Source organism: Anarrhichthys ocellatus, unplaced genomic scaffold, assembly GCF_004355925.1.
Source record: "Anarrhichthys ocellatus isolate YVR2014 unplaced genomic scaffold, GSC_Weel_1.0 scaffold220, whole genome shotgun sequence".
Lineage (NCBI taxonomy): Eukaryota > Metazoa > Chordata > Actinopteri > Perciformes > Anarhichadidae > Anarrhichthys > Anarrhichthys ocellatus.
In genome coordinates, this window is record NW_022280250.1 from 17,884 (window position 1) to 31,063 (window position 13,180).

Sequence of the window (13,180 nt, forward strand, 5' to 3'; positions counted from 1 at the left end):
GTGTGTGTGTGTGTGTGTGTGTGTGTGTGTGTGTGTGTGTGTGTGTGTGTGTGTGTCCTGCAGACTGTGTAGGAAGGGCAAGAATAAAGGAAAAAAAACTACAAAACATTCCTCCCACCAACACACACACTTCAGCCCATTCACACGGGCAGTGTGTGCCTTCTTTAATGTAAAAAAAGACACAGTTAAAATAGTTTACCAAAACAAACTACAGCACGCAACGTATATGCGAGAAAGATGACAGTTTAACAGAATCCAGCTTGATTTTCAAACAGAAACTGTCCTACGAGGAGCGCATGGCTCGTAGGCTGCTGGGTCCAGACAACGCCAACTACACGGTGGACCAGGACAGTCTCTCAGACTCCCAACCCGACCAGGTACGACAACAGCCGTCTTCTCTTAGCGAGTGGACTTCATGATTACAGCGCGTTGTCCTGATGTGTGTTGCAGTGCTGACTGTGCTGCACAGACATTTGTGTTGGCTCTGGTCCAAAGCCCATTAGCGTTCACTTAGCTGTTAAGTAAAGACCACACATTATTACACTCACTTGGGTTTGAATGGCTGCACAGGGAGCCCGTCTCCCTCTCAGGGCCTCCTGATGGGTCTCTGGTCATTTTGAGTGTGTGTGTGTGTGTGTGTGTGTGTGTGTGTGTGCGTGTGCGTGTGCGCGCGCGCGCGCAGGATTGTTCGAAAAGCCTGTGTCGCTCACAGGGCTTTGCACGATCTATTCTCTCTCTTGCACACACAACACGTGCATGTACACACAACACAACACACACACACACACACACACAGATTTGTCAGCTGCTATTTCTTGCCTGCTTTCTGAGGAGACCCTTTCACTGGTGACAACAGGACTATTGTGTCAGAACGCGCACACACACACACACACACACACACACACACATTGTGCCAGACTAGCATGGGTTGCTTTTCAAAGTTCAACCCTCTGATTACCTCTGCTTATACGAGTGTGTTTTCTGTTGCAGCCAGATTCACCAGAAGGAAGGCACACAGGTGGACTCTGGTAAATAAATATAACTTCTGTATAAATGTTGCTCATAACATTTTGCTCCAATCCAGCAGTATGTATTCACTCCATCCATCTTTAAACAAAGAAGTGCATTATAATCTACGTTAGTCATTTGTGCAGCTCATGAGTATTTGACGCTTGTGAGTGTGCTGTTGCTCTGTACAGTCATGTATGATGGAAACAGGCATTTCATGTTTTACTTTTAAAACTGTATTCTTACCTCATCTCCACATTGTGATGTGCTATGAATATTACTAGTTGTCTCTCAGGAGGGAGAGACGGCTCTCACACACAAGCAACCTGTTCCGTCACTGGTTGTCATAGAGAGTGAGGTCAGGTTGGTTAAATATTCTCCCTCTCTCTGCAGGGGGAGGCGCCACACAGGGACAGATGAGAGGGGAAACGAGGGCTCAGCTATCCAGGAGAAATGTTACGCTCCTCGCTTCATGCAGGTCCCTGCAGACCTCACTGTAGAGGAGGGACGATTCTGTAGGATTGACTTCAAGGTGAACACTCACGCCTGTATCATAACAAGCTCATATTAGCACAACTCATACCTGAAAGAACCAATGCAATTATGGTGCGGTCGTGTTCTCAATCCAGGTCAAAGGCCTCCCCACACCAGACGTGTGCTGGTACCTAGACGGTAAAGCCATCCGTCCAGACGACTTCCATAAGATGTTGGTGTGTGAAAAAGGGATGCACTCGTTCCTCATAGAGATCGTCACAGTGCACCACGCCGGCGTCTATGAGTGTGTGGCCAGGAACCGAGCAGGGGAGAGCAAGTTTACCATGAGGCTCAATGTGTTAGGTAAAAAATGTCACTGCAGTACACCCTCTATTCAGGCTGGAACTGCTGTCTTTCTTTAATAGAATTTCATCATCAAAGTATAGCTTAGTAATGATCGGATTGATTTACTAATCTATGCCAGCTGAGCTTTGAGAGACTTGAACCCCTGTGCTGTGCGTCCTCCTCCCTGCAGCCCAGGAGGCTCTCCGTCCTCCCATCTTCATCCAGAAGATGTCCAACTCCAGAGCTCTAGAGGGGGACACGGTGCGGTTAGAGTGCAAAGTGGATGCTTCCCCTCCCCCACAGCTCTTCTGGAAGAAAGATAAAGACATGTTGCGCATCGATCCCAACAGAATGAGGTACTTGAAAAACCTGCGCACTACCTGCCCAGCACCAACTGACAGACAGTCTGCTGCTAGCTGGTGAACCATAGTGGAGCAGATAAAGAGACAGAGTGGATATTAGACCAGCATTCATCAGATCAGAACTCCAAATGAACATTGCTCCATGTGTGCTGCATGTGTAAATAAGCAACTGTTCCAATATCTACATAAAAAGATGATGTTAGTATTCACAACTTGTTTATGCTGCCTCCCGGTGGCCAAAAACGTACAGCAGGTTTTAATGAGACCTGAAGAAATGAAAAAGAATCCCTATTTAAAGGGTGCCTTTGTATTAAAGGGCAATGTGCACAGTGAGCTCATGTTATTGAGGATGAAGAGTCTGATTCCTGATGGCAGGTCACAGCTATACTTTTAATAGAGACATAGAACATAGTTTATACAGTCTCTAGTTCCTACTGCACAATCATCTCACATGGGAAACTATATGTAATCTAAATCATTTCTCATATTATTGTTTTTGTTAATTGTGCTTTTGTTGTCTCAGCCCACATTAAACACCTCGTACTACTGACTCTTTGTGTGTCCACAGTCTGTATCAGGACGGGTCAGGCCACCAGTGCTTGCTGCTGGAGAGGCTGATGAAGTCCGATGCCGGTTGGTACACTCTATCCGCCATCAATGAGGCCGGCATGTCCACATGCAACGCCAGGCTGGATGTGGGCAGTAAGTAAAGCGTGTGTGTTATCTGGTTACCATGGTAGTGCAGGCAGTAGAATCAGACAGCATATGGAGGACGCTCCATGCTCCAGTGAATCCAGCTTGCAACGTGCCAAACACATGTTGTGTTATGTGATCGAGCGGAAACCTGACGAACGCACGGAGCTCTCCTCAAGAATACTGCAGCACTCACTGAGTCCGAGCATCCACTGATGAGAGAGCTCACTGGAGGAAAGTACACCGCAGATATCAGGTGTCTGCTCGATCACATGACACGCCAGCTGCTGTGTGAGAGGACACACAAACTACCTGAGCTGGACTCTGCCCCTCAGCAAGCAGACCACCACATCTAAACTAGGACGTCATCCAGGACCATTTACAGAGTTACTCCGCATCACTAGTACCCACAGTGCAACACTGCAAACATCACTAAGCACTTGTAGTTGGTGTAATAACTTCCCTCAAGCACCTGCAGAGTCAGCAGCAAGTGTACAAGGTAGTACAGTTGGTAGTACGACATTTATAACTCTGACGCATGACTCTCTGTGTGGAGAGCTGTGGAGCTCTACTGTGTGCTGGTTCCATATGTGTCTGTCCCGGCTGTGGGGAGCGGGGCAGAAAAGCTATTTTCAGACACCTGGCATGAATGGAATGATGAGCCAGTTTTCCACCAGTAGGAGCGGTCGCTGCCGAGGGTGACACCAGTGGTGTTATTCCTTATTATTAATATAAATATAATATAAAAGTATTTTTCACCCCATGGTGGAGCATTACAGCTTCACTCTCCAGTATGTTATGTACTTATAGTATCAGAAAACCAGTTGTATATTGTTTATTACAGATAAGTAATCTCCTAGATATAAAACTTTTGATTTGCACCTCAAGTTTTCAGTTGGTTCTAAATGTAAAATAATATTAGGCATTGTGTTTAAATGACATTACAAACAGGTCATACTGGAATCAAATGATAATATTGTTGGTAATAATAACTGCACAGTTATCTTTTCATGTTTCAAAGTGTTTGCTGTCAGAGATGTGTCCATGTGTCATTGATGCCCCCCCCCTTCTCTGCCCCTGCAGCTCGCACACCCATGAAGACTGCGCCCCCCGGCTCCAAGACATTGAAGCTGCTGTCCTCTCTGAGCCACGTGCCCGCCCTGACCGCGGAGAGCCCCGCCCAGCACACCGCCCCTCTGTATGAGAGCGAGGAGCTGTAGACCCCACCTCAACCCAGTCACATCCTCAGATAGCGGCGGCACATCTCACAAGTGTAGAGCTGTATTTGCTGTCATCTGGAGGGCAGGTTTGGTACTAATCATGCTTTGGTTCGTTCAGCAGACCAGGACGCAGAACACTTGTGAGGCCAAAGGTCAAGTTCACTGTGGGTCTGTTATTGTACTATAAACACTACAGTTGTATTTAAGATTAAGGTACATTAAAGGGAAACCCTTCAACATCTACTACGATATGGTATTTGTTCTTTTTTTTTTTTTTGTTATAAAAGGTTTGAATTTGCTCAAAAGAACCCGTTAGATGTTTACGTGTTGAGGAAACAACCCTCGCCATGAGGAGCATGTGTCTCCACACTCACGCTGCCCATCTGCTGCTGTTTGTCTCCGCTGTGCTTGTCTGTGTGTTAACGATTGCAGATCTGATGTCTGGTCCATGCCTATATGCCTGTCTGTGCTGCTCTCAGCTAAAGCCTCATTCATGGATTTATTCATAGACCTGGATACGGTGGGGCACAGTCAGACTAACTACAGGACTGCAACGCAAAAACCCTCTGATTTCCCCTCAGATCACTGACGACAGCACACAGGGTCATTCAGTACTAGAACAACAGGAAGCAACCTGAGAGTACAGTACCAACTAGTGATGAGCGGGTCGAACCACTACCCGCGGGTCGGGCAGGTTTCGGGCTAAACTTGTCACGGGTCAAAGAGTGACAAAGCAGCGTCAAATTATTAAAAACTCAAAACCCCTTGCTCAGACCTGACGATTGTGCTACTATGATGCATACATTTGGCGGTTTGCGGGTCGGGTGGTTGATTCACGCACTTTTCTGCAGATTGACTCTCGTAACATGTCGGGTGGGCACACCCGCGCATCACTAGTACCCACAGTGCAACACTGCAAACATGTTGCGCTGCACTTTAACCCTAACGACGGTCTCCTCCAGCCCCCCCGCTCCTCTGTCGATGAGTTGGTGCTCCTGTCCCTGAGTGACAGCTGCTGCTGCTTCTGAGGATGTCTGTAGAGCTCCGCTAACTGAATAGAGCTCGGATGTCACTCGCTGCTCCGATCCTCTGCTGTGGAATGAATTCAGTCTGTGTGTTTTTATGGTTGCTTTCTAATATACAGCGTACGTGAATGAGCTGAAGCTATTAGTTATCGGTGCCCTTCTCTTGGCCTGTGAAAAGGGTGCAACCAGCGGTGTCACATCAGTGAGTGACGCAGCAACAAGCCCAGCCTCTAAAGACTGAACACAACTTCCATTTGAGCACACCTGCAGTGTTTTTACACTTTACACATTGTTTTCTCCTTCAATGCATTGATTGTGTGTTCAATTGACCTGCGGACAGATTTGCCAAACTCTCCATTTGTGACCAGAGCCTTACATAAAAAACAGATGCTGTACATGCAGAGATGATGTGGTATTTAACCAAAGTCAGCGTGCTCATTGACAGGAATCCCCCTTAAGATGAGGCTAAAATATGTACTTTCACTCAGAACCAAAGGTTCATGGTGTTTGGATCAAACATGGTAACGTTTTGGAGAGTTAGGCCCTTTCTGTTGAGCTTTTAAAAAGTGTGTGTGTGTGTTTTCTCTCTCAGTATTGTTTGTGTAAGTTCTACATATCACTGGATGAATGAGGAATAAAGTCATGTGACCCTGGCTTTGCCGCCTGTTCTTTTGTACTTTTTCTTTTCCCTGAAAGATGAAGCAGGTCCCAGATCAGTACTCGGATGCTTGATATGGTACTACAGCTGTTCTGTAACATCTCTCTTCCAGCAGTGAAATGACTTTTAAAGCTCACGTGACTAGAGGAATGCACAGAGCTGCTAATGAATGTAGAAGCAGAAGCTTGTTTACCTCTGTCCATCTTTCTCTCTCCAAAGTGTGTTAGCACAGTTTAACCTGACAGTCTTAGTCCTTTACCGATTTAGTTCATTTTGGAGCCACTACGTAAAATAGTCCGATATGCAGCGTGAGCTTTTGGATAACACAACCTGGACCTGTAACGTTAGCTCAGCATTTGTACTCTTCTCGCTCTAAGCCACTCGGTGCTGAAACTTTACTATGAATTTTCTTATTCATTTAAATTTATTTTTACTTGAATGACTTTTCAACATACTATGCTATAACATCTTTTGACAAACTATACTACAAATTTTATTATTTGTTGACATGACTTGTCATGAAACTGACTCTTTTCAACCTATTATACGACTTTCTTTGACATTGTTCAATATATATTTTTAAGGATGTCCTATACTACACACGTTCTGACTTTGTAATATGATTTCATGATTAGTTACATTTGACTTTGGACAAATTATACTATGACTTTGATTACTAAATGTAATGACATTTTATGACTTATTTTTTACATACAGTTCTATGATTTGACAGACTAAGACTTGTAATTTGCGACATTTGTTCTCCCCATACTGTACTCTGACTGTTCCATGACTTGTTGGCATACTGTTACTTCAACATACTATACTAGGACGTTTCAGACCATACATGACTTGTTTGACATACGGTGCAATGACTTGATGTCGTAAACGACTTGATGTCGTAAACTATGTTTTACATATACTACACATACTGACTTTTCTGTGTGTTTCTTTTGGGATCAAGCCCACAATGAGCCTGTGAGGGTCTGGGTGGGACCAAAAGCTGGACCAATCAGTCCAAGTAGTCATAAATAAAACACAAATCACCATAAAAACTAATCTACAAAATTATGTGGTTTTAACGCAGAAATTAAAATGTCATGACAATAACCACAAAATGAAACATTTATAGAAAGTACCACCACCTTCATCCTTTCTTTTCAAATCTCATTTAATTAAAATGAGGAACCAATCAAACAGTAACACACATTAAAAAAACATGCATAAAACAAACGACAGAAATGAAAACAAGACAAACGAGTCTACTAATACTACTTATAAAAGCATGCATAAATCAACTAACTACATATAAGATTAAACATCTCTTTTTAGATATAACATCATTGACAAAACAAACAGTACTGTATATTATCTGATCAGCTCGTCAGTGGGCGAGCTCATTGTTGTACAGCCTCTGCAGGACCTGCTGGGCTGCAGCCCGCCAAGCTTCTTCCAGCGTGGCGGTGGCAGTGGGTCCCGGCAAGATCATGACCAGCCCTTTGAAGGCCGTGGTTATCCCGGGGATGCACACCGTATAGGTGAAGTAGAGGAATCCATCAGGCACCGCGTGGCTGTAGTACATCTCATAGAGTGGCTGGCCAACGCCAGTCGCCTCACACAGCTTATGCAAGAGCGCCGTGGACACGAGGTGCCCCTGTGAGGAAGAGGGGGAGGATCTGGGAGGGGGAGGGTGCTGGGGGACAGTGGGTCCTCCCACTGCCCGGCAGAAACACAGGGGGGCAGATGGAGGGTGGACCATGCGAGGGGGCGGGGCCGAGGTCAGTGGCGAGCTCGGGATGTGGCACGGCGGCTTCAGGGCTGACGGCAGGAGGCTCTTTGACGGTTTGTGTGGAGACAGTTGCTCGTCCAAGCTCGGCTTCACTGTGGACTGCCAATTGATTGAGATGTTCAATGCAAACTGCTTCTTGAATGCTGGACACAAGAAGAAGACAAGTACGTTAGTAAGGCCCACAGCTGATTTCTAATGAAGCTAAGAATGACATCATTTTTCCCAAAGCAAATTTAACACAAAAGGCTGTTTTCTCAGCAACCAGAAACAGATCATTAGTATCCTAGTATTCTTTTCTGATTGTGTAACTTACATATAGATGCCATAAACATCATAGGAAATAAAGTGCATTAAGTAAAGTAGTCTGTCACTATGGCTTTTATGTCCCATTCCTCCAGGTTTACTTTTCAGTAGCTCCGCAATGTTACTGCCTGTACGGCTCTCGAGCATTGACCGTGTCTGCAAAACACGTGAAACTAGTTCCCACTCCTCAAAGATGTGGTGTGACATGACCGTAACATGTGACTCAGTGGCTCTAGACGTCTGTCCATCACGTCAGGGCTACTCTCTCTGCAGGGGGGAGCCATGTTTTGACACGTGTCGTCACCTCTTCGTGAAGCCTGGGCACTACACTGCTACAGCCATCATGTGTCGGCAGGAAGGATTCGTCATCACAGGACTGTATACTCTACACCAGAGGTAGCCAACACGGTGCCCGCGGGCACCTGGTTGCCCGCAGGGACCATGTGAGTCGTCTGCAAGGCATGTTCTAAAAATAGCACTAGGTCCCCATGGAGCTCCGTCTAAAAATTGTAGTTTCTGTTCTTTTTGAATTAAAAACACTTGCATTCAAGCATGTAGATTTTAAAAGCAAGAGGCCGCCGCACCGCACTAGGTTTTCAGGTTCCGAATGGCGTGCGCTTCCCGTTGGCACCGGATGCGCCGCGATCGCACACTGTCGTCAGGTCCATCAGTCCTCGGGGCAACAACTCGTGGGTGGCGGGGGTAGAGGCGAGGCAACGCAGTACGATCGAAAAGGCCCAGACTAGAGATTTGAACGCAGGCGACCAAAGACGCTCGCGTGCCTCGGAGGGTTGGATCCCCCCTCGGCTATAGACGAGACTTTTTACTAGTTTCTTCGTGGAGAAAAAGGTACCCCAAAAAAAAGCTGGTGACTACAGACTACAGGCCAGCATGCAGGCTTCATTGCGCAATGCAAAGTTGACCCAGATTTCCCAAAATGTGGTGATTAGTACTAATGTAATAGATTTCATTTAAACATGTTTAAGAGTTGATTTTTTTTTATTCTACATAACTGATAATTTGTATAAACATGGGACAGAGTTCATGATTTGTTCAAAAATGTTACGAAGGTAGTGGTTAGTACAAACGAGTCATGATGTGAAGAAAAATGATTAGAAATTATCATTTTTACAAAAATATAACAGGTGTGATTTTGAACAAAATACACAATCATTGTTAATAATTATTGTGAGGAATAATTAACATTGACATGTGATCAGTCTCTTCACATATATTATTTTTGTTAAAAGGTGATCTGTGCAACATTGTTATTCATGAAGTTTGTATCAAACAAGTAGCCCTTCTTACTGCTCAGTACCCTTGAAGTAGCTCTCTGTTTCAAAAAGGTTGGTGACCCCTGCTCTACAGTATACGGATGCTTGCGTGTTGTGATTTTGGTCAGATCATGTGACAGGCCTGGAGGTCACTGGCCTTAGCTTAGAAGGAAACAGGTTTTCTTTTTCGATGTTTGGTACTTACAACTCAATGTCAAAAATCACAGCAGCTACTTTAATTGAACAGAAACAAGACATTTAACACTCAGTCTGTTGCGTTTTCTTTGGTTAATAAAGTGTCTGACGATAATAGAGCACAAAAGCTTAAAGCCCTGAGCCCTTCTGAAGCAACAGGTGATGATAACAATCCCACCAACATGTATGAGCTGCCGTCAGTGATGCAGAGTGACGTCACTCTGCATAACCCAGAACAGTTATTCATTAGACAAGGCAAGTTCACACTGGCGAGAGTGAAGCCTCTCTACAAAGAGGGGAGCACATTAGAACCTATCCCCAGCCTGTGTTCACTATCGAAGGTCATAGAGTCATACATGAACAAACTGATATTTATCGTCACACAAGATACTGTATGAATTTCAATCTGGTTTCAGAAAATCTCATTTTACCCAACAGATCACATGAGTAAAGAAGGCGTTTGATACTGTAAACCAGGACATTGTGTTGATGAAGCTCATGATACTCTCAGCATCTAGCTGTGTGTTTACGAGACGAGGAGGGGAATTGGAGATACGCTGGAGAGGAGGGAAACTATTATTGAGCTACTCATTTATGTATATGGACTTATTTTATAATAAAAGATTCATTCCTCTCATCTGAATTTAGAGCTTTCTCCATTTAATCCTGGAGACAGTGCATCCTGGTAATGTAGAGCTGCAAACGGCACAACTAGGTTCAGTGGAGCACTTTCAGAAAGTCCAATCTCCTGAGCTTTCTGCATTCAAGTCAAGTCTCACATGGCCAGAGCTACAAAGATACATCAGTGACAAATAGCAACAAAAAAAACTCCCACAAAAATAGTACCAAGTGTGGAGTAGATTGGACTAGCTGTACTAATTGTCACAATTCCACCGATTGACTTATTGCATCTGCATTGACTACACACTGATCCCATGTATCTCCATCAACATACCTTCCACCAGCAACTTCTTGGCCATAGAAGCAGCATGGTGGGATGTGAAGGCCACTATAGCAGACACTCCGTCTATACCAGGCCCAGCCTTCAGGGACAGTCTCTCCACCCCCTCGGCCAGCACACGCAGCACCTGGGAGCAAACGTCAGAGACAAAGACATGAACTCAAACACAACACCTGTTCACACAGCACGAACCACGTCCAATACTCTGCAGACCTTTGTGGGTTAAAGGATACCAGTTCAACACAAGGAGCCAGTGGAGTGATCAGAGCTGGTGTGAATGTGTGCACATGCATGTAACCAGTGCAGGACAGGACAGACTGAAGGATGTCCATGTTTGTGTTTTACACAGTACAGACTACTGCTAAAAACTTAGAATAAAGTACTTTGCACTTTAGTATCCTATTAAATGAATTGTCCTTTAACTTAAAGGGATAGTTTGTATTTTTTAAAGCATGGTACTTGAGCATGAGGTATATTCATAGTCGGGGCATCACTTATGTTACAGGACAGTTGGCACGTCCCCAGTTTGGAGAAAGAGACGGGAGCAAAACAATGTTTATATGTACTCTATATTTAGAAAATACAGAGCAAATATAGCCTACACTTAAAGGAATCTGGACTTGAAGGTGAGCCTTTTTACGTATTGCTGCCCCCCCTTCCACAGCAGTACATGGCTTTGCTCCTGTCCCAACTGGGGCGGGCCGACCGCCATCTACAGTAGGTACAGTAGGTAACACATCGACTGTGGATAGGTAACTCATACAAGCCCACAAAAACACTGCGTACTACCCTTTAAAACCTGACCTCATCTTAACACCAGGTGCTGCTCGTTTGTCTTCTAATATGGATACATAGATGGATAACAGTCACACACAAGTAAGTTACTCAGAGGCTCGCTTGGAGGTGGTGACAGGACTTCAGCTTTTTATGGCAGTGGTAGATGATCTTTGTTGTTTTGATGGCAGTGAATTCAAAATAATTTTCTTCTACGTCAGCTAAAAAAAAAAAAAAAAAAAAAAAACATATTTCGATGTCAAAAGAGGAGTCCCAGAGGTGTTGTACCTTCAGCAGGTCCTCCTGCCTGGTGCTGGCTGGCAGGTCTTCGATGCAGAGGTGTCTCTTCTCGGTGCTGCGGCGGACGCTGAGGTGGGAGCCGGGCTCCAGCATGTGACCGTTCAGCAGGCGGATGGCTTCGTTAGCCGCAGCTGGCGAGCCGTATTTGCCGTAGGCGAAGCCGCGATTCTGGCCGCTGAAGTTCATCATGAGCCGGAACTCCCAGAGGGGCCCCACGGAGCTGAACAGAGGGATCAGCAGGTCCTCGTAGGTGTCCCGAGGGATCTGGCTGATGAAGACCTCACAGCGGGCTTCTGGGGGGGGCCCATCCCACACTGACAGCACAACGGAGAGGGGAGGGGAGTTGGTGATGTTACCTGATTATTTGATACATTAACACGTTTCATCATGAATGAAAAATCGAAGAATCAATGACCGGCAAAGAACTCCATCACAGGATACGGCTGGAGTCATCGGTATCAAACATTTGATCCTTTTTTAAAGGAGCCTGGGCTACATTCTCATGAACCAGTTTCAATTAGTAAGACGTGAGACTTAACATGTCGTTGGTACAACTCGTGTTGATAAGTGGGTGTGTTCTGAGGACTGACTTTAGTCAGTTTGTCTCTTTCAGTTACAACAAACAGAGTGTAATTTAAACTCAAGTCAAGCAGGAACCATTAAGGCAAATAGCTAATGAAATCAATGATTGAGGTGCTGTCAGAGGGTTGCTTCTTTTAGTCATTAATTAATAACTAAGGTGAAATAAAAATGAGCAGTGTTGGAAGAAGTATTCAGATATCTTACTTGAGTAAAGTAGGCCTAGTAATACGACAGTGTAAAAATACTCTGAGTGTCCATTATGGAGAATAGCCAAATTATTCATTAATTTTCATATATATACACATATACACACATACATACACACACATACATACACACACACACACACAAGAATCAGATATTATGTTATTCAATTATGGTTATTGTGTGTTCATCACTATAATGGTGCAGCTGGTGAAGGCGGGGCTTAAGCTATTACAATAGATTATATATTGATAGAAATAAACTGAAGTAAATAAAGTTTTAAAATATGTAATATCTAGGTTATTGTATTTCATATTTCTAAAAGGAGTAAATGTACTTATTACATAGTTATATCGCACCACAGATAATCAGCTTTATGCAGTTACAAATAACTATTGAAAGCTGGACTGCAAACTTCATTGAGCTTCCAGCAACTACTGTAAGTCTGAAAGACTCTAGAAGGAGGAGGAGTGTAGGTGGCTGCACCTGTAGGTAATGAATGGAAATCACAACCGTTGGAGTTTTCCTTTTGTATCAAGCAGCAAAGGTTGGAGCATGACGTAATGTAATCAATGTGCCGACACTGAACGTCCTGCGACGTCGATGTCTTAAATGTCACATGTTTGCATCTCAGTTTGTCGACAGTTAACGTAACGCCTCCCTCACCCTCGGGTGGTCCGCCGTACTTCCTCTGGCCGTTAACTTGAGTCAGCTTTGTATTGGTTGTTTTCAGCCAGGTCTCCAGCGCCTGCACCTGCTCAAGGTTCAGCATCTGGGGGGGAACAACTTTTCAGTAACAGCACCTTTCCAACAGGAAAGATAAATCCTCAAACAGGATCAGTGTATCTCTCTGTGCCCATTTAGTAAAACATCCAGTATATATATGTATATATGTATACGTATATATGTATATGTATATACATACACATATATATATATACACATATATATGTATATATATACGTATATATATACATATACGTATATATATACGTATATATATACATATACGT

At 44.3% G+C, this 13,180-nt stretch overlaps 2 protein-coding genes across 2 annotated transcripts in view; one reads left to right on the forward strand and one right to left on the reverse strand.

Moving 5' to 3' along the window:
- myot (myotilin) overlaps positions 1-6,194 on the forward strand; it is a 7,124-nt gene extending 930 nt beyond the window's left edge. Inside the window, exons 3-9 of the mRNA XM_031879047.1 lie at positions 276-377; positions 991-1,028; positions 1,402-1,540; positions 1,638-1,845; positions 2,018-2,183; positions 2,758-2,891; positions 3,966-6,194. Coding sequence (XP_031734907.1) covers positions 276-377; positions 991-1,028; positions 1,402-1,540; positions 1,638-1,845; positions 2,018-2,183; positions 2,758-2,891; positions 3,966-4,102 — 924 coding nt within the window. The 3' untranslated portion in view covers positions 4,103-6,194. The remainder of the gene's footprint in view (positions 1-275; positions 378-990; positions 1,029-1,401; positions 1,541-1,637; positions 1,846-2,017; positions 2,184-2,757; positions 2,892-3,965) is intronic.
- Positions 6,195-6,827: 633 nt separating this feature from the next.
- dnd1 (DND microRNA-mediated repression inhibitor 1) overlaps positions 6,828-13,180 on the reverse strand; it is an 18,653-nt gene continuing 12,300 nt past the window's right edge. Inside the window, exons 2-5 of the mRNA XM_031879046.1 lie at positions 12,834-12,939; positions 11,370-11,695; positions 10,302-10,434; positions 6,828-7,717 (exon numbers count right to left, since the gene is read on the reverse strand). Of these exons, the coding sequence (XP_031734906.1) occupies positions 7,170-7,717; positions 10,302-10,434; positions 11,370-11,695; positions 12,834-12,939 (1,113 nt within the window). The 3' untranslated portion in view covers positions 6,828-7,169. The remainder of the gene's footprint in view (positions 7,718-10,301; positions 10,435-11,369; positions 11,696-12,833; positions 12,940-13,180) is intronic.